Source organism: Microchirus variegatus, assembly GCF_963457635.1.
Source record: "Microchirus variegatus genome assembly, chromosome: 17".
Lineage (NCBI taxonomy): Eukaryota > Metazoa > Chordata > Actinopteri > Pleuronectiformes > Soleidae > Microchirus > Microchirus variegatus.
Genome location: NC_139818.1, coordinates 22,291,237 through 22,315,444, shown reverse-complemented (window position 1 = coordinate 22,315,444; position 24,208 = coordinate 22,291,237). Strand labels below are relative to the sequence as shown.

Sequence of the window (24,208 nt, the reverse complement as noted above, 5' to 3'; positions counted from 1 at the left end):
GCATTAGGGACACGTTCTTAATATCGCTGTGGACAAAAAATACGATTAAATATTACTACTTTAACTTAAAGCGTTACAGATTCGCTGCCACAGACTAGGTTCGATGCTAGTAAACAGTGTCGGCAATTGATTGGCTTAGTCTGACTGGGACCGGGTACAGTGCGCTGAAGCTAGCTTCACGTTGGATAGACAACTGACATGAATCGGGGATGTGGCGAAAGAGTACCAACATGAAACGTACTTCACTAGCTGCGATGAATGGATTGACGAACGAATGCGACCATGTATGAACGTACGCGTTGTATCATTATGTGTGGCATTGAACATGAAAATGCTTAATATGCTTAATGTAACTCTAGTATGACATAGGTTGTTTTCTAACAACTGGTTAACGGCGGTTATCACCGCGAATGAATTGTGTCCAATCAAAACACTGCTTTCCTTTGCGGCCAGCCAATAGACGCACTTGCTAGGCACACACCCGGAAGTGGAGAAGCTCAGGTGGCGTTACAAGCTGTTGGCGGGGCGTCGGTTGTAAACCTTGTGTTTGGTGAAAGCAAAACGCTGTTTTCCAAATGCTATTTAGCTGACAAAATGGCGCAACTACGAACGAGAAACACGAAGGGGAAAAATGCTACGGAGATGGCAAAGAAAATTAAGAGGTAAGTCAATGACTGACGACGCTAGTGTCCTCTCTCTGTGTGTGTGTGTGTGTTCGACAGGTTTTAGCCAACATGCAGAAGGTAAACACTAACCAGGTACTAGCTAGGCTAGTGACAGCGGTATCAAACCCTACTAGTCCTTCTGAGGTCATTTTTAACAAGCTGGTTAATTCGTTTTTTGTTTACATTAACGTAAACGTGTCATGCTGTGCTATCTCTGCACGAGCCACACATGACATATGGTGTGTGTGTGTGTGTGTGGAGCACAGACCAGTTTCCTGGTTAAATGAGGAAAAAACATATTTGTACTTCAAGGAATAAAAGGATACAAATATACATAAAGCTGCAATAAGATAAGCAGCTAATGACCTCATGGTATCATGAATATATGTATGAATGAATGCTGAAATATATGAACACGTTTGCTAATAAATATAATAAAAATATATAGGCTGCAACAATTACTCGATTATTAATCGATTACTATATTAATAGTCAACTATTTTGATAATCGATTAATTGATTTGAGTGTTTTCAGATTTTTCAGTGTCTTAAATGGTGAATATTTTCAGGTTTCTGTCCACCATATGGCATAGAATTCATGAATTGATCCAGATTTTCTGACATTTTAAGGACCAAATTATTACTAATAATTGATCTGATTAATTGACAATATAGATGATTAATGCATATGGCTGTTTACATTATAGTTGATGTATGTGAATATTTATCCATATGTCTCTGTGTTCTTTGTTCAGAGGTAATGCTCTGAGGCAGGGGTCAGCGTGGAGGGGACACCGAGTGCTCATAGCCTCGCTGCTGGTCGCCGTGTCCCTGTGTGGAGCTGCCGTGTGGCTGTACGTCACGTCTCTGGACAGCGACGTCACAGAAACGCTGGTCAGTCGGCGAGAAGTGGTCTCTCCTCTGCCCAGACTTTACACGGTCCAGTGCTCTGAAGACTACGAGAACTACCAGCGCTATCCAGGTGAGGCCTTTCTTTTAGTCGAGATGTTTCAGTCGCCACGTGACTCGTTTGTGGTGTTGTTTTTTTATACTGTTTGGGCCTGTAGTTTTGAAAACTAGTAACACAACTTCTTCTGATGTTTGCTGTTTCAGTGTGAAATGGCACATGAGCCACTAGATGGCAATATAGTACAAAGCTATTTGATTTTGTGCTCACTATAAATGCATATATGACCAGGGCAGAGGCAGAAAAGTACCATGGTATACGCTGTTGAAAGCCGGGACGCCTCAAATGCACCATAAAGAGGCAGAGATACTAGTATGAGAATGTGGTCAGAACTGAAAGCAGAGAAGTCGAGTAGAAGGAGACAACAATGATACCGTTTGTTGACACGAGGCCTGTTTGACGATGAAGCGGAAACAGATTTAAAGATGTCTTTTAAAGTGGGTTTGTTGACCTAAACAGAAGGGAAACTAAAATAAGAACTTGCTGCCTTCACTAAGCTGTGAAATTCATCTGTGTTTTGAAGTCGCACGTGAAACTTTCATGTCAACCGAAAAAGAAATGCAAGTCACAATATTATTGAGATGCACCTTACATTTTATTAAAGAAACTAAAGTATTTCTTTAATTAATATACAGGAAAAAAACAAGCATTTCCTACATGAGGTACTTGAGTGACAGGAAAGATGTCAACTCCCCCTTGTGGCAAAATAAATGTCTTTTAAAGTCAATTTCCAATTATTATCCTAATTGATTGACCTGTTGATTATTGTTTTGTCCATACATTGTCATTTCTGAAACCAAAATGATTCAATTTTAATGATGTCTTTGTTATATGAAGCAAATATTCACATTTGAGAAGCTGAAAACTCAGAAAACCTCAATCTTAATTCATTATTTGAGCCCTATTTTCTAATAAATGATTATTTATAAAGCTAAAAAGCTACACTGTTGATGATTCATTTACAAATCGATTGCAAGCCCTCGCGGTTTAAGATGAAATCATGTCATCCCATCCAGCGTCGCATCCACTCCGAAGCCCAAAAGTCTTTCTTTTATTAAAGTTCTTCACTGCTTCGTTCAAACCAGATACGACATTTGTGGATAAAGCGGCAAGTTTTAATGAAATAGTGGAAGAAGGTGCTCTGTTCTCTCAAGTCTGCATCATTGATAGATGATCCCATTAAAGATGATTTATAAGCAGGATGGGTGCTCTCAGTGCCACGCTGCTCTTCCACAGAATCTCCCAATAACCTCATCAGTTTCATCATTTACCTGCACTCTCCCGTTCTATAATATCTGACTGTGCAAACATCGGATGACAGCGGGGTTCAGCTGGGACTTCTTTAATTCCTATTTGCTCACGTTTATTATTTGCTCACTTATTTATCGTCGCGGTTGGAAGGGATGACAGTTACGTGGTTAGGTTTTTGGCCTTGAATGTATGTCTGGAAGCAGCATAAATAAAAATAATAATAAAAAAAAGTAAAATCATTTTTTGATGAAGGTTTTTTGGGTATGTGAACAGCCCAAGGAACCAATTATTGATTTTGTTGTGGTGTAGAGAACTGAGTGGCCTTGGCAGAGGTTTACGATCTCTCTGGTTTAAAAATATGTTGACGAAAAGTCACTGGTGTTGTTGTTATTATTGCTGTCGCTCTCCCCCCACACACCGCAATAGGAAAGTTGAATTGAGTTCTTCTTTGTCGTTGTCTCTTTCCTTTGCTTCCTCTTAGTTTTGATGTTTATTTGCCCTTATGGTCGTCGTTGGCCGCTTAATTTAATGAGTTGGATAGGGCGGCAACCATTTAATCGATCTATAATTAATCGACGACTAAATTAATGAGTCAGTATCTGATTTTTCTGCTTCTTAAATGTGAATATTTTCTGGTTTCTTTGCACCGTATGACAAAGAAAATCGTTAAAACTGCATAGTTTTGCATTGTGGACAAAACAAGACATTTGAAAACATCATTTATAAGTTTGGGGACCTTGTGACGTGGTTATTTGACTTTAAAACAACTACAACTGTGGCCAATATCCTGTTAGAAGTTCCCTCAACATCATGATCGTGTCCTTATTGTCTAGTCCTAGGCCAAATATACATATTTTATTGCAGATGTGTCCAAATTAGGCCTGCAACTAATGATTATTTTCATAATCGATTCATCTGTCGATAATCGTCCATAAAATGTCGATCGGTGTTTGTCAAACCTGGAAATGACGATGTCCTCGAATGTCTTGTTTTGTCCACAAACCAAAATTATTCAGTTTTTAATGATTTCTTAGTTGTATGGAACAATATTCACATTTAAGAAGCTGAAAAATCACAGAAACTGGTTTTAAATCACTCAAAATTGATTAATCAAGCAATCGTTTCAGCCCTAGTTCAAATCTACTGGATGCAGCTGTCTTTTTAAACGTGTGCTGCTTGTTATTTATAATGTACGTCTTCAGGGTCTAAATAAAACACAGCAAGAAGTTCAGGCTTCGAGCAATAAATTATAATCACAGAGAAGCTGCAGGGAGTCCCTGATTTATTTTTATTTTTTAAGCATTAATTAGCAGAACACAACAAATTCCTTACCTAGTAGCCACTCTCGTCTCTCTCTCTCTCTCTCTCGCTCTCTCGTCTACAAAATGTCCAAAAAACCTTGAGGAGATGCTCACCTATTGTTTCTCACATCCCTCTTGTTTCCCTGCGTTTCCCAGGATGCACCCCTCTGAGCTGTGGACGCGCAGTCACAGACGCCGTGGTAACGAGGGAGGAGGCTCAGGCTCTCAGGAGGTAAACCAGTGTCTCGACTCTCTCTCTCTCGACTCTTTTTCTCGTCTCCTCTCCGTGTCGTGAAGGTGAATCATTTTTGTGTTGTGTTTTACCTTCTCTGACACACAGGCTGGCTGAGAGAGGCCTCGCGCTGGCTGGTTCAGAGGGAGGAGTGAGTATATCACCTAATTCAATTATTGGAGTAATATATTGATACATGCACGACATAAAGCGTGTCGATTTAATTAAATTGAATCAGAAACAACCCCCGTTTTGTTTCCTTCTCGCTTTCATGTCGGATTATTTGCTTCTCCACATGCTAATTTGCTGTATATGTTATAATAAATATGTTAATTTTCTTTAAGTCGCATATATAAAGCCGTTGTCGGAGGCGTTATATATCTAACAGTGAGCTACAAATATGGTGCGTTCAAGGACTTTGGAAGCTTTCTGTTTTATCCATAAATAATGCTTGAAAGATCGTTCTTTTTCACCACATAAATATAAAAAATATCCCTTGAATACTTCATGGGAAATTCTCTGCGAGCGTTCCACAAGTCGTCAGAGATGGACTGATTCTGAATTTTTGGCACAGCCAAAAGCAGAAAAAGGGAGACGCGACAAGGACAATAAACAGAGTCAAAATTCCCTTCATGTGCACTTGTGCTCGGTAAATAAAGCAGATTCTGATTCTAACGGCGCATAGTGGTACGGTACTATTTGTGGGACTGATTTTCTGTTAAACAAATTAAACAGAAGTGTTATTATTGGTTAAATTAGCCATGTTTGTATGGGTGGCTGTCATTCTGTCATCTGAAATTTGAATTTGAGGAACGTCCCGTGAGTTCCTGACTAAAACTATAACGCAGCATTACTCTTGTATTGCTTCGAAATATAGGTTTCATTCACCGTTTTAATGCACAAGTTTGTTTAGAATGAGTTTGTAATAATATTAATAGAAAACGTACAGTACACTGCCAAGCCTGTGGGGGGCAGTGTTACGATCTGCTGTTGCTTCAGATGCTTCAGATTTAAGCTCAACAATGTCGAGTTCTACTTTAAATATTCTTCATTAGAGCTGAAACGATTAACGGTTTTGATTATTAATCGAATAGCAAATTAATCGTCAACTACTTTTACAATAGATTAATCTGTTTGAAGCCTTTTTTCATGATAAAAACAAGATTTCTGATTGTTTTAGCTTCTCAAATATGAATATTTTCTTCGTTTCTTTGCTCCACATAACAAAGAAATCATGAAAACTCAATCATTTTGGTTTGTGGACAAATCAAGACATTCGAGAACATCGTTATTTCCAGGTTTGACAAACACTGATCAACGGCTTTTTAAGATTTCCTGACATTTTATGGACCAAACGATTCATCGGTTAATTGAGAAAATAATCGACAGATTAATCGCTTACGAAAAAAATCGTTAGTTGCAGTTCTACAGTTAATGACCAGACTTCATGGGCATATTCCCAGACGACTATGCTAGGATTCATCACGCTCAAGTAGCGAAATAATGATTCCCGGAGCTCCGCGAGTCCAAACCTTAAGGGACGCTCTGAGGAGAATGAAAAACAGCGGTCCAACAAAGATGTCGGGTGAAACATTAATGCAAATGTGGATTGAAATATTGTGTTGTGACATTGCATAAGCTCATTGAACGCACGTTGTAATCAAAGCTGAAGGCTGTGCAACAGAAAAAGTTCTCGTATTGTAACTTGTTCTTGCCGTGAAGGTCTTTTCTTGGCACGAGAGGTCTGACTGGTACGATAATAAGTAGTTGTATGCGGCGCCTGATGAGCTGCTCTCTCGCAGATAAGATGCAGAGTCCAGAAATGTTTTGATGCCCCCTGGCAGGACCCAGACCCTCTCTGCTCTCCACAGACAGCAGAGGCCTGGTCCTCAGCCAAAGGGAGAGACTTGTTTGTGGAGTGTACAGATATTTCAGTGAAGGGAGAGTGAAGGGAAAACACAGTGTGGCTAACGTCTGAGAAAATTGCTTCTTCTTTTTTTTGTTTGTTTCTGGCTTGAGAAAGACACAGCAAGAAGTCCCAGAAGAGTGGAGTTAGAACTCTACGAGGAACAGGGCTGAATCTCACACTCTGGCGAATGTCCGGAGAGTTCGGTCTTGGTTGTTAGCTTTGTCAGAATCACATTCTGTGTATTTCTGCCGTCGGTTAGGGTTAGGGTTAGGGTTTGGGTTGGGCTTTGGTGTTCGGGATTTTTGGGGGCAGGAGCTGTGCAGAAAAACCCAAGCTAGGCTAGGCCAGGCTAGTCGATTCTCACGGCGTTACCAATGTGTGGTAGATTTAGTACACTTTCAGTTGCACGAACATGCTTTTATGCTGTTTAAAAGTGCAGGTGACAATGCTGGTCAATCGGATGCCACAAAAAACAAACACAAATTCAGATTTCGTCCAAAAAACCCTAAATATCACAAGTACTTTACCAAACACAGACTGAAGGGTTAGCACAAACTCGAAATAATATCCGAAATCGCACGAAATGAACTCCAAAATCGTCAGACATGGGGAAAATGTAGGTTTTCGATAGATTTAATTGCAAACTAAAACTGTTTTGTAAGTGAAATATGTGTTGATTGAGTGGCGATAAGGTCTTAAAATATTTTGAAGGTCATGGAAAAAGTCTTAAAAAGGTATTTAAAATTAACTTCAGGATTCCTGCATATACCCTGCAGTAGTGTAGTGTTTGTTTTACAGTTGGAGCACTATTGCTGGTTATGGCCAGGTGGTAAAAGCATCAGCACCAATGTGGCACTAACAGCTGCCTTAGTCGTTTAAAAACCTGTAAAATTAATGGCTCACACTGATATCAGCATCTGTATTGTACCTGGAAAACGTGTCATGGAACCATGATCCATCTCTACTTTTCATGAGAACTGGACCCTGATGATAAAAACATTTAAATGTGCATGTTTTCTTCTTTTATTTTGTTCTTTGAGCCCATTTGGTCAACTGTGTTTGTCAATTGCACTCATGCTTGTGTTTTTTTTTTCCACCCTCTTCCAGGCTTCCATACTGGACCTGCACTCTGGAGCTCTGTCCATGGGGAAACAGTTTGTCAACATCTACAGGTGCACATGAACATCATCTTGCTTTCACTTTGAGTTCTCTTTGGCAATAAAAACCAAAACTTCATTCACCCACCAAATATGTTACCAATCTCGCTGAGGCTGGCGTTCTTCGGTTCCAGTGACCCATGTGATCCTCATCCAACACTCGCAGCAGAATCTGCTTTTATTTGCCTCGTATGCTCCTCTTCTGTGTCATTGGCTCGCTGGCCGATATGAAATCTTAAGAGAACACGTGGCTGATTTAATCAGGACGTGAAGACGACGTATCGCTGCCGTCTCACTTCACGTCCCACTGGGACACTTCCTCGTGTGAGGCAGGCAGCGGGAGGTCGACTCTCTGCCGTATTTAGCCCCTGAAACATTAATTTATGTTAAACAGATCAAATCTCACCCGCCCTCTTTCTCCCCTTGTCTGCACTCGTGTGTCCCCGATTGACTTTGCAGGTACTTTGGGGAAAAGCTACCGGATGTGTTCACACAGGAGGATTTCCAGCTTTACAGGTGAATGAAAAGGCTTAATTAAAAACCACTCATGCATTTTTTTTTTTTTTTACTACAAAACATCCCTCTGTAACTAATTCACATTAACCCTGATGTGTGTGTTTCCTATTGTCAGAGATGTGCGCGGGCGAATCCAAGCAGTTATCGCCGAAACGTTCGATTTGGACCCGAAACTGCTCTACCTCACCAAGCCCACCTTCTTCTCCAGAATCAACAGCACGATAGCCAGGACTCAGCACGACGAGTACTGGCACCCGCACATAGACAAGGTAACGCACAAGAACATCATCGCACACTTCATGTCTTGGATTCTGTCTCGTTATCCCCGCGTCTAATTTTACCTGCGCCTATTACATTGGCAGAAGATTTTTTGAGTGATTTGGCTGAGCCTGATGAAAGCAGAGCTCTCGTTTTACCCTTTTTTGAGGTTTGGGATTCTGAATTCATTTAAAGGTGCAGGCTGCCTAAAATGATTTTTCCACAGAATCAAAGAGACTGCTTTACACGGCGTGCGTCGTTCCTTATGAGGAAAAACCTCTGGAACAGGCTTCTTAACTCATTCATGCTCATATCTTTTTTCCTAATGTCATGTTATGCTATTGTTATGTCACTAGGTGGCGGGAATTAGCTCTGAATTCATGAAATTGTAGCCACCTACCTGTTAAAATTAAACAGTACGGCAACAACTCGGGTGGAGCTAATTTAAAAATAAGCTAATTATAAGTTTTTCTCCTACTCCTACTGGTTGTAACAAGGGGTTATTTGAGTTAGTTTTGGGAGATACTGTTGCCTCTCGATCATTTCTAATCAGTCTGGCCATCGACCTCCGACCTCTGGCGACAACGAGGTATTTTCCCCCTGAGAAACTGGACGTTTTACTCCCTTTTTTGGACTGATTTTTGTTTGTGTTTGTTTGTGGGAACTCCAGTAGATCAGAAGTTTCTGAAACGCTCAGACCAAGCCCGTCTGGCACCAACAAACACATGCCACGTTCAAAGTCACACAAATCATCACTATTCCGACGCTCGGTTTGAATCACAGCAGTTTTTATTGACCATGTCTTTCCACTGTCTCCCCCTGGTGTTTTTATTTTGTTTCGGCTTCTCGCTCTCAAGGGGTTGCCACAGTGTCGCATATTTCAGTTGGCAGAGATTTCTTTTGTTTTTTTTGCTTCTTGATGCAAATCTTCCATATATCTGGGCTATGGACCAGCACTAAAGCTACACTGACTTTGGATGGGGTCTAATTAACCCTTTAACACCTAACCCTGGGTCATAGACCAAGTAGCCATGGCCTGAACTCAACAGGAAGTCGGCCATATGAGCTAGACTCATCAAAGTCGTGCATTCTGAGGTAAAATGTCTTAAATCCCAATTTCTTCACATAGAGGAAATAGGCTTTTATGATTATTTGTTGTAAGAGAAAATCTCAAAATAATGAGTTAGTTATTTAAAAAAACAGCGGAGGTAATAAAACAATCCAATACTTACAGGAAGTAGATATTCTAACTTTTGCACTGGACCAAAAAGTCATGTTTGATGTTGAAATAAACGTTTGGGCAAAGTTGCTCCAAACTAATGTGTTTTGGCCAACTTTCTAGTTTGTGTTTATTGTAAAATTGGTCTTAAATTTAATTTTATTGGCATTTAAAAAGTCTTAAAATTAAGCTGTAGGAACCGTGGTGTTTCAGTCTTAGATTTTGACTTTACTTATCAATGCTTTACAGCTTGTTCAGTGTATTTTATAATTTCAAAAATATGAGATTGGGAACGTTTTTTCCCCCTGAATTGGGAGTTTGTTTACATTTATCATTCATCGTCGTCTTATCGGATTCAGATTGAAAGCAGATCGTTGCACTTTAGTGTAAAACTGCCGACGTCCCTGAATGTTGTTGTTGGACAGACGTTGAAATGAAAGGCCTGGGTTTGTTAGGGTTCTTATGTGTTGCTCCATAAATCTGTTTAAAGCATCTGTCTAAATATTGATCCATCATACTCCTCTCTCTCTCGCAAAATAGACGAGCAGTAGATATTTACTTTGCTGGTGTTATATCGTGTTACACACAGTGTGTTATCCGTACATCCATCCGTCTAAAAATAACCGTTTCTCTTCCCCCCTGCATGCGTCTTGCCACTCTGGGGCTAATTGGCTAACCTGACCCTCATTTGAATATAAATGGCCTCTGATGTCTCTGCTTTTGAATTTTCTCCCCATGGATAATTTTCGATGGCACAGCGTGGAAGCGTGTTTTATCTGGTATGTCATGTCAGGGATAAAATGAACTTAAATACACACAGGGACCTCTCCTCCAGACCTGGTTCTAAGTCGCTTTAACCCTCGGAACACAGAGCATTTTGGCTGCTTTTTACTTTACTACCGTAAATTTCCAAATAACAGCCGGGGGCGCTTATTTGTTTCAATCACTAAACAGACCAGGCACTTATTTAGGACCAGGCGGCAATTCGGGACAGGCGTTTGATTCCTTCCTCACAAAAATCTTGCTCAGCAAAACTAGGAAAATATGGTCATTAACTCAAATTATTTTATTAAAGAAACATGAATACAATGTTTACATTTTTTACGATTTAAAGCGGAACTAGACCGGAAGTTCCTATTATCGCTGTTTTTTTTGGTGTGTATCTGCGTCATTACCTTGTTTATGAAGCCCTGACGGTTCTAAACAAACAGTTCAGCCATTGCTGAGAACGTTGTGTTTTATTGTAATCTCGGGGCTCAACGAGATCATTGAAAATCCCGTAATAGTTACGTAAGCAGCGGTTCTCCTGAACAACCGATCGTCCTCCTCCGGGCGGTAGTCCGGGCACATCCGGTTACGTACATTGAACCGCAGAAGAAGAATAACGCCCGTTGTGGAGGTGTTTCACGAGCAACAGTGTCTTCTGACTCTGGGTCTGACTCCGGTTTAAAGTCATCAAAGGGACTGCGGCGGAGAGTCGTGAAGAAGCTATTTTTAAACACTGTTAAAACAATGTTTTGATAATGAGGAGCAGTGCATCCACCGTTCCAGAGGGGGGCGCTGCGCTTCTGAGAACGGATGTGCTGGATAGTACTGGCCAATCACAAGACTCTGTCTCCTGGGGGTGAAAGTTCACTCTGAAACATCGCGGCTGAAAAACACTGTCAGAAAAGAGGATTTCTATCGGCTAGTTTACAGAAACTAGGAGGTTTTTGACCATAAAAACAAGTTAATATATGTAAGTAGACCTCCATAACTAACATACTGTATATGTGCAACAGGACCACTCTATGTGACCTTTAAACGATTTAGCCACCCAACACTCGCTGCAAACTCCTCACCTCTGCTGTCACTCACGGTGGCGTACATTTATTTCACCCGCGCCCTGATCATTTTTCGGGGACACTCTCTCGTGGCGCGCCCGTTTGCTGAGTACCCATTCCCGCATGTTTATCTCCAGCTGCTCGCTCGCCTTCTTTTCCTCTGCGTATTTGATGACTGAAAGTTTGAATTTCAAGTCATATTTCTTCTGTCTTCTCTGCACCGGAGCCATGGCGATTATCACTGTGATAACGATTTCAGAGAGCGAGCACAGCGCTCTTTTAAATCAAAGCTGTCGTCTATTTGGAACCGGCCGTTATTTACCAAAACATGCACCTGCACCCGGACGTTCAAAGGGTATCCGGCGGTTAATTGGCAGTCGGCTCTTATATGGAAATTTAAAGGTACAATATGTAGTATTTATGGGTTTATATAACCCAAAATCCACTTTTTTATACATATTATGTGCTCCTGCATTGTCTAGTCGCGGTATAATAGTTTTTGTTTCATTTTCGTAGTGTTTCAAAAAGTCATGTAAAATAACATGACCGCGGACCGCGGTCGCATAGCCACCGTTAGCAGCGAGACGCCATGTTTCTACCGGAGCCTGTAAGGACAAACGCGAGAGAACAAATCAAGCGTCTCTTTACTTGTAGCAGAAGTCCCGCCTCCTCTCTCTCCGCTTCGTCTGCTACGGCCGCGGTAGCTCCGCCCTCTCCCTCGCCTCACGAACCTCATCTGCTGACACGGAGAAAGACGACGAGGACGACATTTGACCAGCTGCGGATACCGTAGCGCTCAGGGAAGGGAGGGGGTGAGCAGAGCAGCAGGTCTTTGTTGTAAATTTCAGCCTCTCCACTAGATGGCACTATAAACTACTTATTTCCCCTTTAAGGTATGTTAAAACGTACAGTTTATACAGAGACTATAAGAATGTGTAATATATGACACTTTTCCACTCCCAGCAAGTGTTCACTTTCATCCGGGGCCGACGCGGTCGCTGCAAACACGTGTCTAAGGCACTGCCGTCACAGAAAAGCATGTGTGCGCATCAAGCAGCTTTTGAGTTTGAGGAGTGAAACCACTTCTCATGCGGTGTGAATTGATCTGGATGCAGCTCAGCGAAAAAAAGCTTTTTGGAGCTGGATCACATCCAGCGAGTGGATACTGCTGCGTGGCACAGGGCAGAGCCACGTTTACACTTTCGCCTGGTATTGTACTTTGAAAAAAAAAGGATTTGATGATTGAGGTATCCTGATTTTTGTTTCTGGTAAAGGTCAAGCTCCCAAAAAGCGCTGGATCCTGCACTTTTTCCATAAAGTGTCTCCGCAGCATTTCTTCACCCGACCCGACCGGCCTTTTTATCTGCTGATTTCGTAACGTGTCTTTTCTCTGATAAAATGTTTTCACTCCCCACATTTGATTTGTAAAGTCAATAGGATTGCTTATAAAATCTTGAATTTCTGCTCCTTAGTTTGTGTTGTGGGTGTGTGGTTTTCTGCCAATGGATCCCATTTCTTGTAAATGGCCGGGTTCACCTGTTCACACTACTATGAGGTTTTGCAGTGTATATTTGTTAGGGGTGTAACGGTTCTGAACCAAAAAACCGAAAAAACCTCGGTTCAAAGGACTTCAGCTTTCACGGCGCCGTGTCTCACCCACAATGCTGTGTGAGTGAGGGAGGGAGTAGAGCGGCGAGAACTTCTTTTACTGATATCTTTTGCGTTACTTCTCCAAACGACGTCAAACCTGGCACTGCACTTACTCGTGCCCGTAGCAAGACACCTGTCAAGTTTTGAATCAGTCGGACCTTTGGTACTATTTATTATGCTCCGTGCTCGACGAGCGGCGCGGAGCATATAGCGTTCGCACCATTCTGTCCGTCCGTCATTCCGTCCGGACTAAAATGAATACCTTCCTGTGCGCGTACGTCCTTCACATTTTGCAGGATTGTTTAGTGGGTCAATATCTCCAGGCGTTTTTTTCGTTTTGTCCAAAAACCTTTTTTTTGAATTTTTCGTACATTTTTACGCGTTATTTTTTTGCGGGGAAATGTGAGAAATGTGTAAACGGCACTTTACGAGCTCGTCAACACGATAACTTGACAAATATTCGACATATCGATGTCAAACTGGCACTGTCCATGCCTCTTACAAGTATCTTGGACAAGTTCGAAGATGGGTGACCTTGACCTGCTTTTCAAGGTCACAGCTGCACTTGGAACTTGGAAAATAGCCAAAAAACGGCACTTTTCAAGCTCGTCAACGCGATAACTTGACAAATATTTATTGTATTGCTGCCAAACTGGCACTGTGGATGCCTCTTACAAGTATCTTGGACAAGTTCGAAGATCGGTGACCTTGACCTACTTTCCAAGGTCACTGCTGCACACCACATGTCCAAATTATGCAAATTTTGCTTTAAAATTGGCATAAAAATGTGGGCACATGGACTCAGCGCGGAGTCTTCTTACACTAGTCTGAGGACTAGTGTAAGAACTATTTTTTATTTATTTATTTTGACAATGTAGACTAGACTTTTAAGACAAATGTTTATGTTGTTGTATTCCTGGATAGTTAAGAGATTAATAGAAGTGTTTATTTTGGTCTAAAAACCAAGGTTTAAACCGAACCGTGGGTTCGGTGAACTGTTACACCCCTAATATTTGTAAATTGGGGAACAAGAAAAGAAAACCCCACTGTTTTCTAATTGGTCAACCTTCCTAATCTTTCAACGTGATGTGTCGTCCTCTCTCTTGCAGGTAACCTACGGCTCCTTCGACTACACGTCTCTCCTGTATTTGTCCGACTACGGCGCCGACTTCGGCGGAGGGCGATTCATCTTCATGGACCCAACTGGAAACCGCACGGTGGAACCACGCACAGGTAACGACTAGTTAAAGACAAATAACGATACCTCCAGCTCTTTCTGTCACGGTGATGTTTGACCTGCTGCTAAGACAGGTGTTGTAAATCCTGTAAACCCCAGCTTTGGTTATCTAAGCCTGTTAAGCCCCCCCCCCGACGCTATGGAGTGAGTGATAAAAGTTAGATTTCATTATCTCAGATGTGTTTAAATTATAATTGCCACACTCGGCTGTATTAGCGTATCTGGAGGTGGTTTTGTGCTAAGTGGGTATAATCCTCCCATAAGTGCATAATCAGCAGCACAGACTCCGCTCCACCGTTCGGCGAAGGTGCCGCGGATTACTTTCCACCTCGCGTACAGGACCCCCCCTGGAGGATGTGGCGTAACAACATCTTGATCTCCTCTATCTCCTCTAAATATCGGTGGCGGCTTTTTGTCACTTAATACAGTCTATATGTGGCGTAGACCAAAATATTGACCAGACGACTGGATTTCAGGGACAATTTCCTGAAGTTTCTGGGGATTTGACGCTTTCGCCAAAAGGGAAAAACAAAACGGGGAATCGGATCAGTTCTTGTGGGGGAGCTTTGTGAGCCTGTCAAATAAAATGTGCCAGACGCTGCCGACATATTTCAGACGTGTGGTATTGGACGCTGTCTTTTCTACTCCTCTGCTCTGTTGTTTTGACTCGGCGCAAAGATTTTTTCAAATGTCCCAACTTTAATATCCCAGATGCAACGTTTGTGTCGAGGCCAAGGAGAAGTTTAGTTCAGACCGTGCAGTTTTGTAAAGGACATGAAAGCGCCTCACTTAAAGAGCCATAACACACAATAACGGTAACAAAAAAAGAAGAAAAAAACAGCGTGACCTTAGTGTAATAAGCTTGATTAATGAGTAATTAGAGCAAACTCACTCAACTCAAAAATCGTTGTGTTTCAGTCACAGGAAGGAAATTATGGCTCAATGTCAATAAATAACAGATGTTCAGACTCAGAGACGACATAGATTATTTCTCTGAATCTGATTTTCTGGTTTTTGTTGCCTTGTTTGTTAAAATATTCAATATAACCGAAGAAAGTGAAGATAAAATGATTGTTTAACATGTAATTTTAACGATATCATTTAATAATAATTCCTTCCCACTCTGTTCATTTTTTTCTCAGTTTTACTTTAGTTTATTTCTGTTATTTTTTATTTTTCTAGCCTTTTATGTATATTTTTCCAGCATTTTTCTTTTAATTTATCCAATCAAAAATCAATATACTGTTGCCCCAAAGGCTAAATTTCAAAACCTTAAGATTGCTTATTCGGATTGGTCAATAGAATAATCTGCCCATTCGCCGTCGTTTGAATGATTTAATGCTCGTATCGTCGATGCGATTGAAGGTTTTACCTCAACCCTAACAGCTTATTCTGCAGAGATGTATAGAAAAACATGACGTGTTGTTACTCGACTTAATGTAATCCACGTCAGATCTGCGGATTACGGCAGTGGAATGAAACGACACAAAGCAACTTTTGAATAGTTCTTTTTGGGCCAAGGAAAATACGGAACATGGACCAAAGTCGGGGCTCCCTGATCATCTCGGATCATTAGTTTAAATAGCTTTTCATCCATGCTTGGCTTCTGTGTGAAGATTTCTGTGAGGCCGACTGAGTACCTCTCACAGAAACTACCGCTTCGCTTTCTCTGACTCACCCCCAATGCCATCATCATCATCATCATCATCATCATCATCTCCCGCACTCATGTTCCAACTTCCCGTTTTTCCTCACAGCTTCTAATCAACAGCAATTCAAAAAAAAAAAAAAAATAGAGTCCAGTCTTGGCACATTTGTGAGTCAGGCGTGAACCTCTTAACGGCGCGCAGCATGCCGGACTTCCTGTGAGACTTTTTCTAGCTCTGTCTCGTATGACTGAGGTTCTTGTGGGGAAACGCTGCCACCACCTCACGTCAGTGAGTCGAGAGTAGCCTTCAGAGAACAAGCGGCGCGATGGGCAGCATTATCTTTAACCACATACGGTCCCGCTCTCTGGACTCCTCCATGATTGATTTCCAATTCTCCGTGGGGCTGAAGCACGCTTCACAATCTAAATATGACAGGTCACTGATTACACCTGTCAATGCTAGTCTTATTTAGACAATTGCATCAAGAAACACCCCCCCCCCCCCCAAAAAAAAGAGAAAAGCATCAGCAGCTAGGATCACGCTGGGCTGTTGACTGACACGTTTTAACTTGGCGAGAGAGAGGTGGCGGCGACGTACGCGGTGTAATTTGAACGCCGGGGGAAGACGATCAGGACTTGGTGTATGAAGAGATCAAAAGTCAAGAATGTAATGAAAGTGAATGGACAGATGATGCAGAGGAAATAATAAGAAGGGAGAAGTAGAGGTGATAGTAGGGCTTCAACTAGCGTTTTCTCTCTTAGTCGATTATTTTCTTGGTGGAAAATGTATCCCAAACCGTGATCATTATGTTTTAAAGGGACACTGTGTGGTATTTATGGGTTTATATGACCCAAAATCCACTTTTTTATACATATTATGTGCTCCTGGATTGTCTAGTCGCTGTATAATAGTTTTAGTTTCATTTTCGTAGTCATGTAAAATAACATGCCGCGGTTGCATAGCCACTGTTAGCAGCGAGACGCCATGTTTCTACCGGAGCCTGTAAGGACAAACGCGAGAGAACAAATCAAGCGTCTCTTTACTTGTAGCTGAAGTCCCGCCTCCACTCTCTCCGCTTCGTCTGCTACGGCCGCGGTAGCTCCGCCCTCTCCCTCGCCTCACGAACCTCATCTGCTGACACGGAGAAAGACGACGAGGACGACATTTGACCGGCTGCGGATACCGTAGCGCTCAGGGAAGGGAGGGGGTGAGCAGAGGAGCAGTTCTTTGTTGTAAATTTCAGCCTCTCATCTAGATGGCACTATAAACTACTTACTTCACCTTTAATGATTTCCTTTTTATATGGAGCAAAGAAACCAGGATCGGTGAAAGTGTCTCCTAAAGGGCTAGAGGAGAAGGTAGGGAGCATGCAGGGTGAGACAGAGATGCCTGGGAGACAGATAAAGTGCAGATATGTGATGAAGAGATAGGATGCTGGCCGGGCTTGGACCGGCGAGTGGAAAAATAATGCTCCACCAGTCGCAGAAGCCCAGGAAGGGGGTGAACCTGCCAGTTCAGACAACCCGCGGGGGGAATTAGATAATCTCTGCTTCGGCTGCCACCTTAAAATTGAGAACTTGACCTTGTGGCTGCGGCGTGTCTGCAAATAAACAGGCACAGAAATGTGTCTGGACCTCAGGACGACCATGGCTGATTTCAGCGAAATAACCGTATCCCAAACCTAACCCTAACCCCATGTACTGTACACATCAGACCACGGTTCCTTTCGTACTAAAACGAAGGTCTGTCATGTACTTTATCCCACGTTTCAGACCCTTGTGGGGATGGGATTCAATATCGGTCCGATACTGGTCAAAATCACTGGGTCAGATATCGGACCGATAAAAATGTGGAATCCAAAAACACTATATCTATATATCGCGTGCACACAAAATTTGTAAAAGTCATATGTGTTGCATAACAGCTTCGTACGTTCATAAAATGACTGTATCGGACTTATATCGGTAGATACTTTAGTTTGCGATATCGGTGTCGGTATAGGACACAAAATGGTGGCAGACCACTGCAAACATACCTCAGCCTTTTCCTGCCTCATATAAATGCACAAAATGTGTTGCAGCCTTTATAAATTTGCACAATCCACCTTCAAATGTGCCGTTTTGTTCAAGTCTTAAAATGTGGTGGATTGGGCGATTTTTCGATAAATCTCCTCCGTTTAACAAATAATTGATTAAAACTGAATTGTTTGTTTGTGGACAAGACGAGATGGGACATTTGAGAGCATCGTCGTTTCCAGGTTTTGACTGAACCGCGACTCGCGCTGTACTTGAACTTGTTCGCAAGTCGGAGGTTGGAAAAACAAGCACGCGAGTAAAACAAACGGGCTGCAGGCAACCACCTCCGCCTGGTTTGATGTGCGTGGTGAAAGTGGAAAAAAACACTCTCCTTCATCAGAAAATCCATCACAAGAAAAGCCCTTAACCTTAGCTCACCTACGTCTACCTTTCATCCCGGACCCCCTAGCGACAACACACACACACACACACACACACACACACACACACACACACCCCTGTGTGATTCATCCTCTCGCTAATTAATTATGATGCTGTGAAAGTAATCGATAGATCGAGCGGACGGCGTTAATGATGTGCTGTGTGCTCCCTCTCACTGTGTTAGGTGGTGTTTATGGGCATTTTGTTCCCGCAGCAAAAAACACACATTGCTTAACTCGTCCCCGACGAAGTTCGAGACCTCATTCGGTGCTCAAACGCGACTCAATTATCGACCAATGTCGCGCGTGTGCCGTGATATATGTTCTAGAACTACAGCTCGTCCTACCTTTTAACTCACCTTGTCATGACCGTGTTTGTTGGCGAACAAACTAAGAAGGAAACTGCAGAAGCTTTGTATCCTATCGGTCTTTTATCCACACGTTTTTGGGAGATATATTATGCAAAATCAACTTTTTAATCATTTTAATACTTATATTTGGGACTCTGGAGGCCCTATGAGTCGGCAAAGTGTGAAAAAAGATGACTCACTCTGTCCGTACGGCAGATAAAACACACAATGTTGACTTTCGCACTCATTGCTACGTCACAATGAGACATTTCTGGAATTGTTGTCTCGTAGAGCACCGCTTTGTCCGTAAAAAACCCCCCAAAAAACGCAAGAATGCAGGCGAGAGCAATAGTACGCGGAAGAGCGGAAGTCTGCGAAGCATTCTGTTCTTGGCTGCACAGTGCAGCACAGAGTTCTACACAAACTTCCAGCCTGATAGTTTGTGTAGAACTCTGTGCTTGATAGGCTTTTCCAAATGCTAACTCCTGTTAGCTGCCGGAGCCTCAGTGACGCTGACGTAGTTTCCTGTGTCTCATTTGCATTTAAAAGAGACAGGCACTCAAAAGCGAGCGTTCTGAACAGGGCTGTTTTGGCAGGGTGATTGAACTGCTATGGTGCTTCATCCTTTCCATCCATTTTGACCAAAACATATTATACCCTATTTGTAGAAATAGGGTATAATATGTCTACTTAAAAGAATGAAAAAGGAGAAGATCGTACAGAGAACGTTCTGTTTGTGAAAAAAACGCCGCAGGATACGGTTACATTTGCTACATTTATGGACTTGTTACGCGTTGGGGTGTCCCCACAGTCCACTCGCATGTCGCTCCGCGCTCCATCTTGTTGAAATAAACCCTTTTAGGGCGTCTAAATTAGTGTGATATACGGCTCTTTAGCTGCTCGGCTGCGGCAAATTACACAGCAAGTAAAAGGCGTCTGCAAATGTCACCGGGGCCCAGTTAGAAGCTAGTGAGGCTGTTGCTCTTTCAGCACCGCAAACAAACCGCAAACATGCAAACAGCGAGGGTTTGATTAGTTGTGTGTGTGTTTTTTTTGCCAGTGCTGCTTAACAAACACTGACATATGAATGTTTCTGCTTCTCCAATTTAGTGGAGGAAAGGATTGCAGTCCTTAAATGTGCAAACAGTGAAGAACAGCTGCAGTTGAGGGATTTAGAGAGTGTCGACTCAACAACAACAACAACAACAACATGAAACACAACCACACTTGTCCTTTAAATGACACTGCGCGCTACTGAAGCCAATCAATCTCCCTCACAAACATCATAACCGTAACCATGGTCGGAAAATCCAGCGGCGGTCAGGTTTTAGCTATTTGGAAAATGGATGTTTTCGTTCTGTGAAGTAGCCACAGTTTGAGACGTGACATCAGTTCACAGCTTGACACAACGCTTGACTCATTCAGCTCCGACTCTGGCTGGAGGAAACACTTTCATACATGGTCTCGCAGTTGAGCTCCAGTGACGTCGCGTCGTCGAACAGTTGTGGCTCAGAGTCGCCTGCTGCACGAGGGTAGAAGAAAAAAATCCAAACGCACAAAATAGTTTCACTTTTATGTCGATGAAAACTGTATTTATAGGTGTTCTAAAGTAGTTTCCCTGGTAACCTAATAATCAGAATGCCCCTTTTGTTTCACAACATCTATAATAACCCTGTATCATGACAGTGTTATGGCTACAGCTCCTATGTTGTATTCTCTCCCATTGTGCGGCGCGCTAAATCTGCTCCGATGTAAACGGCGCAAATGTCGCCAATTGGCAGAGGGATTATTTTGTGCACGGATTATTTCATTGTGTCGTTATCGGGGGGGGGAGGAAAAAAAGCCCCATGGATCATTTCTTCGTAGCGACATGAGACGAGCGGACCGCTAACGCATTGTCTCGACGCTCGCATTGTTTTTGCCTTCGGCGTTAATTCTTCGGCGTCTTCTTTCTTTCTAATTGTTTCCAGCGTGGATTCTATTGTTCGACTGCGAGCGCTGATTTCCCTTGACGTCCTCGGGCGATGCGGTGCTACAGGGATTTAACTTCACACACACATCAGCATCATCATCATCATCATCATCATCATCATCATCATTATTACTGTTTCTTGGGAGTAAAACAGCAAGCGAAAATTGGGTTAGAGGGATTCTAGCTTTTTATTCACATTTTGATTCACATTTAAATATAAAACTCTTCGTTACAAAACACAATGAATGAATGAAAAGGTTTTCTGGGCACGTTAACGCATGACTTGTTTCCATGACGTCATGTTTACGTGACTCCCGATTGTTGAAATGAGTCTCTAAAATAACGCTAAACTTTAAAAACAGAGGCACACGGGTACGCTGGCTATTTGTAGTAGCGCTGCTCTTTTTCGTTTAATAAACGGACCGCTCCAGTTCGACTGTAGGCGCGCTAACGGCGCTTAAGGAGCTAACATAGCTAACTGGTAAACGGTGCCTGGACTCCGGATGCCGCGTCACGTAAACATGACGTCACGTGCGTCTTTTTCCGGACAGCCATCGTGGAAACGCTTCATGCGTTGACGCTGTTAACTTCGTTAACCGCCGTTAGCGCGTTAGCGTGCCCGGCGCTAGTTTTAAAAAGCCACGGCGAAGCAAAAGCCTGTGATCAATGAAGACAATTTAACCTGAGGCGACTTTTACTCAACTCGCACTGTTCATGCGTCAGTCCGAGGAAGATGGACGGCGGTCAAGAATCTCTCAAATCAGACTTTTTTGTTGTTGTTGTAGAGAGAATGCCTTTCAGCATTTTCTCTAAAACACAATCCTGGAATAAGTCGAGCGAGGCTCTGCGGCCACTTTATCTCTCCCTCTCTCACTCCTTGCGGCTCCAGTGTCTGTCTCAAATCACCGTCAATTCCACGGAGCATCGCCGCGTAATACGTCGACTTTGAGCGGCCGCGTGTTTTCCGAGAACGAGCTTATCTGCCGACCTTTTTGAAGATCGAGACGGCAATGTTGTTAAATCTGTTAAATACAGAGATGGATTCGGGACACGGGAGCGGGAAAAGTGAAAACAGCTGGTTTTCATTTGTTTTTAAAGCTCAAAAACACTCGGAGCAACAATAATTACCAGAACACTATGTTCCTTTTTTTTTTATTTCTTTTGAACATATTCACGCAAATGTGACGACAAGTTGACAGATTAGCGTTTGGTCTGAACGCACGTAAATACAACTTGAAGGCGATCGTCTACGAACGGCAATGTAAATAACATTTCAAACCGTACGTCAACCAATCGCGAAAAGTCGGACTCGTCAAGAACGAAGGCAACGTCTGGTTTGAATAAACAAAACGGAGCAGAATTCTCTCCGCTGTCCTCCAAAGGGAAGAGGTTGATAGATGTGACTTTCAAGAATTTAAACAAAAACAACGAGACGTGAAAAGGGGACAAAGACCAAGCAATGACGAAAAGGAGCAAAGTCCTATCTGATAACGTCCAATCAGACGGCGGATAATGCCCAAAATCTCTCAGTCTGTTTGAACTGAAACGAAACCCTGAGTTTTGAAGCCGATGAGTTTCCAAAAGTCTCATTTTAGAGGCTAAAAACATGTTTTTTCCTGCTCTGTTTACGCAAACTAATGTTAACCATGTCCTTGCTCTAACTCCTGCCACTTTATTAGGTACAGGGGACAACTAAACGAGTGGCTCATACCTTAGATACAGTGAGAGCTGAAACAATTAATCTATTAATTGATAACTAAATTAAAGGCGCCATATGTAAGAATGTTGCCAAAAACGGTTACTACATTCAAATTCAATATACCGAGGTCTTTTAGGTTTCGTTTTCTGACGTAACTGGCAACCCGCAGCTGAGACTCTACTGACTGCAATGATTGGTAGACGGCGGTAGGTGGCGCCACATGCCAAAACATGATTACAAAACATAAACTATGATTTGCAGTCTGCAAAATATTTTTTTAAATGCAAATATTTTGTCTGTACTGTTGTTGTTGGTGAGTTCAGTTTGTTATATGAACATTATTCCTGAGTCTCTGTGACATATTAGGAGGATTTTTATGGCCAGTTGATTTAGATTTATTACATAATGCACCTTTAATTGTCAACTATTATCGATTAATCAGTTTGAAGCTTTTTTTCACGATTAAAACAAGATTTCCGATCGTTTAAGCTTCTTAAATGTGAACATTTTCTTCCTTTCTCTGCTCCACGTAACAAAGAAATCATTAAAAGTGAATCATTTTGGTTTGTGGACAAAAACAAGGCATTCGAGAACATCCAGGTCCATTCCAGGTTTTCTGACATTTTATGGACCAAGCGACGACAAAAACAATGCCTTTCTACTGTTTTGAACCAGTCCGTCCATTCTCTCCTCCGACCTCTGGCATCAACCGTCTTATTTTGAATTCTCTGTGAACTCCAGAGATGGATGCGTGTGCGTGAAAAATCCCCACTAGTGTCTGAAATCGCTTTCTTTGGCACCTAGCGACCTGTCTTCCTGAACTTAAGCCGATCATCTCGACTACGTCTACGTGCCTGTTATGTATTTAGCTCCATCTCGGTACACGACATTTTTCTCATTTAATCTCGGAAAAGAAAGCAAATGCAATGTTGGTGTATTCCAAAAGAAAATGTCGACCTCCTCTTCTTGTTCCTTCCTCTCTCTCTCGCACTCCCCCCCCCCCCCATCCCCCTCCACCTTCCAGCACGAGTCTCCTTCTTCTCGTCCGGCTCGGAGAACCTCCACCGCGTGGAGAAGGTGTCGTGGGGGACGCGCTACGCCATCACCGTGTCCTTCACCTGTGACCCTGCGCACGCCATCGCCGATCCCTCTCTGCCCTGAGGCTGCCCTCGCGTGGGGGGGCGGGGTGGGATTGGGAAGGGAGGAGGAGGAGGAGGAGGTGGTGATGATGACGACGACGACGACGCTGCTCACTGGGCTTGGACAAAATCCTGCAAACACAAGAGGGGACGAGAAAGGACAAGTGAGGAAAGAAAAGTGACATTTTATATCGAGGTTACAGCTGTAACGGCTGTAAGCTTAACCCCTTTTTAAGCGACCGAGGATCACGCCACGAGGTGCTTTCCTGTTTGCCACTGACGCTTGTTCCTTTTTATCCAATTTTCTACAGCAGTTCCTTTCTTTCTTTTTTTTTTTTTTATTGCACCTCCATCTTAATCGCTGGTATTTAGGCATATTTCATGTTCCAGGCAGGTCTCGCCCCAATCTGCTCGACGGCGGCTTGAGCAGAAATTGCTTTTTTGGACTGAAAACGTTTCTCGGAGAGGCTGAAGTGGGATCGTGTGTGTGTCTGTCTCTTGTCTCTCCATGTGGTTTTCATTCTGAGGAAAAGAGACAGATATACATCCAGGGAGGAGGGGGGGGGGGGGATCGTCAACACATCACATCAACCTTTCATCGCTTAATCCCCCAGCTTATACGTGACCCCCCCCGCCCCCCCCCTGTGGATTAGGAGGTGTTTTCTTCTAAGAAGAACCCTCTTCTTTTATAAAAAAAAAAAAGTGATTGCACCTTCTAGTACCAGTTAACTGCAATGAGGTCAGTGAGAGACGGTTTGA

General features: G+C 42.7%; 1 protein-coding gene across 1 annotated transcript; it reads left to right on the top strand.

Moving 5' to 3' along the window:
• Nucleotides 1–594: 594 nt before the first annotated feature.
• Nucleotides 595–23,471, top strand: ogfod3 (2-oxoglutarate and iron dependent oxygenase domain containing 3; the record flags this gene model as incomplete). Its single annotated transcript, XM_083904145.1, has 9 exons — nt 595–662; nt 1,421–1,647; nt 4,341–4,416; nt 4,525–4,567; nt 7,433–7,497; nt 7,942–7,998; nt 8,114–8,267; nt 14,058–14,181; nt 23,335–23,471. 9 exons carry the CDS (start codon nt 595–597, stop codon nt 23,469–23,471), a joined length of 951 nt encoding a protein of 316 aa, XP_083760271.1.
• Between the last annotated feature and the right edge of the window lie 737 nt (nt 23,472–24,208).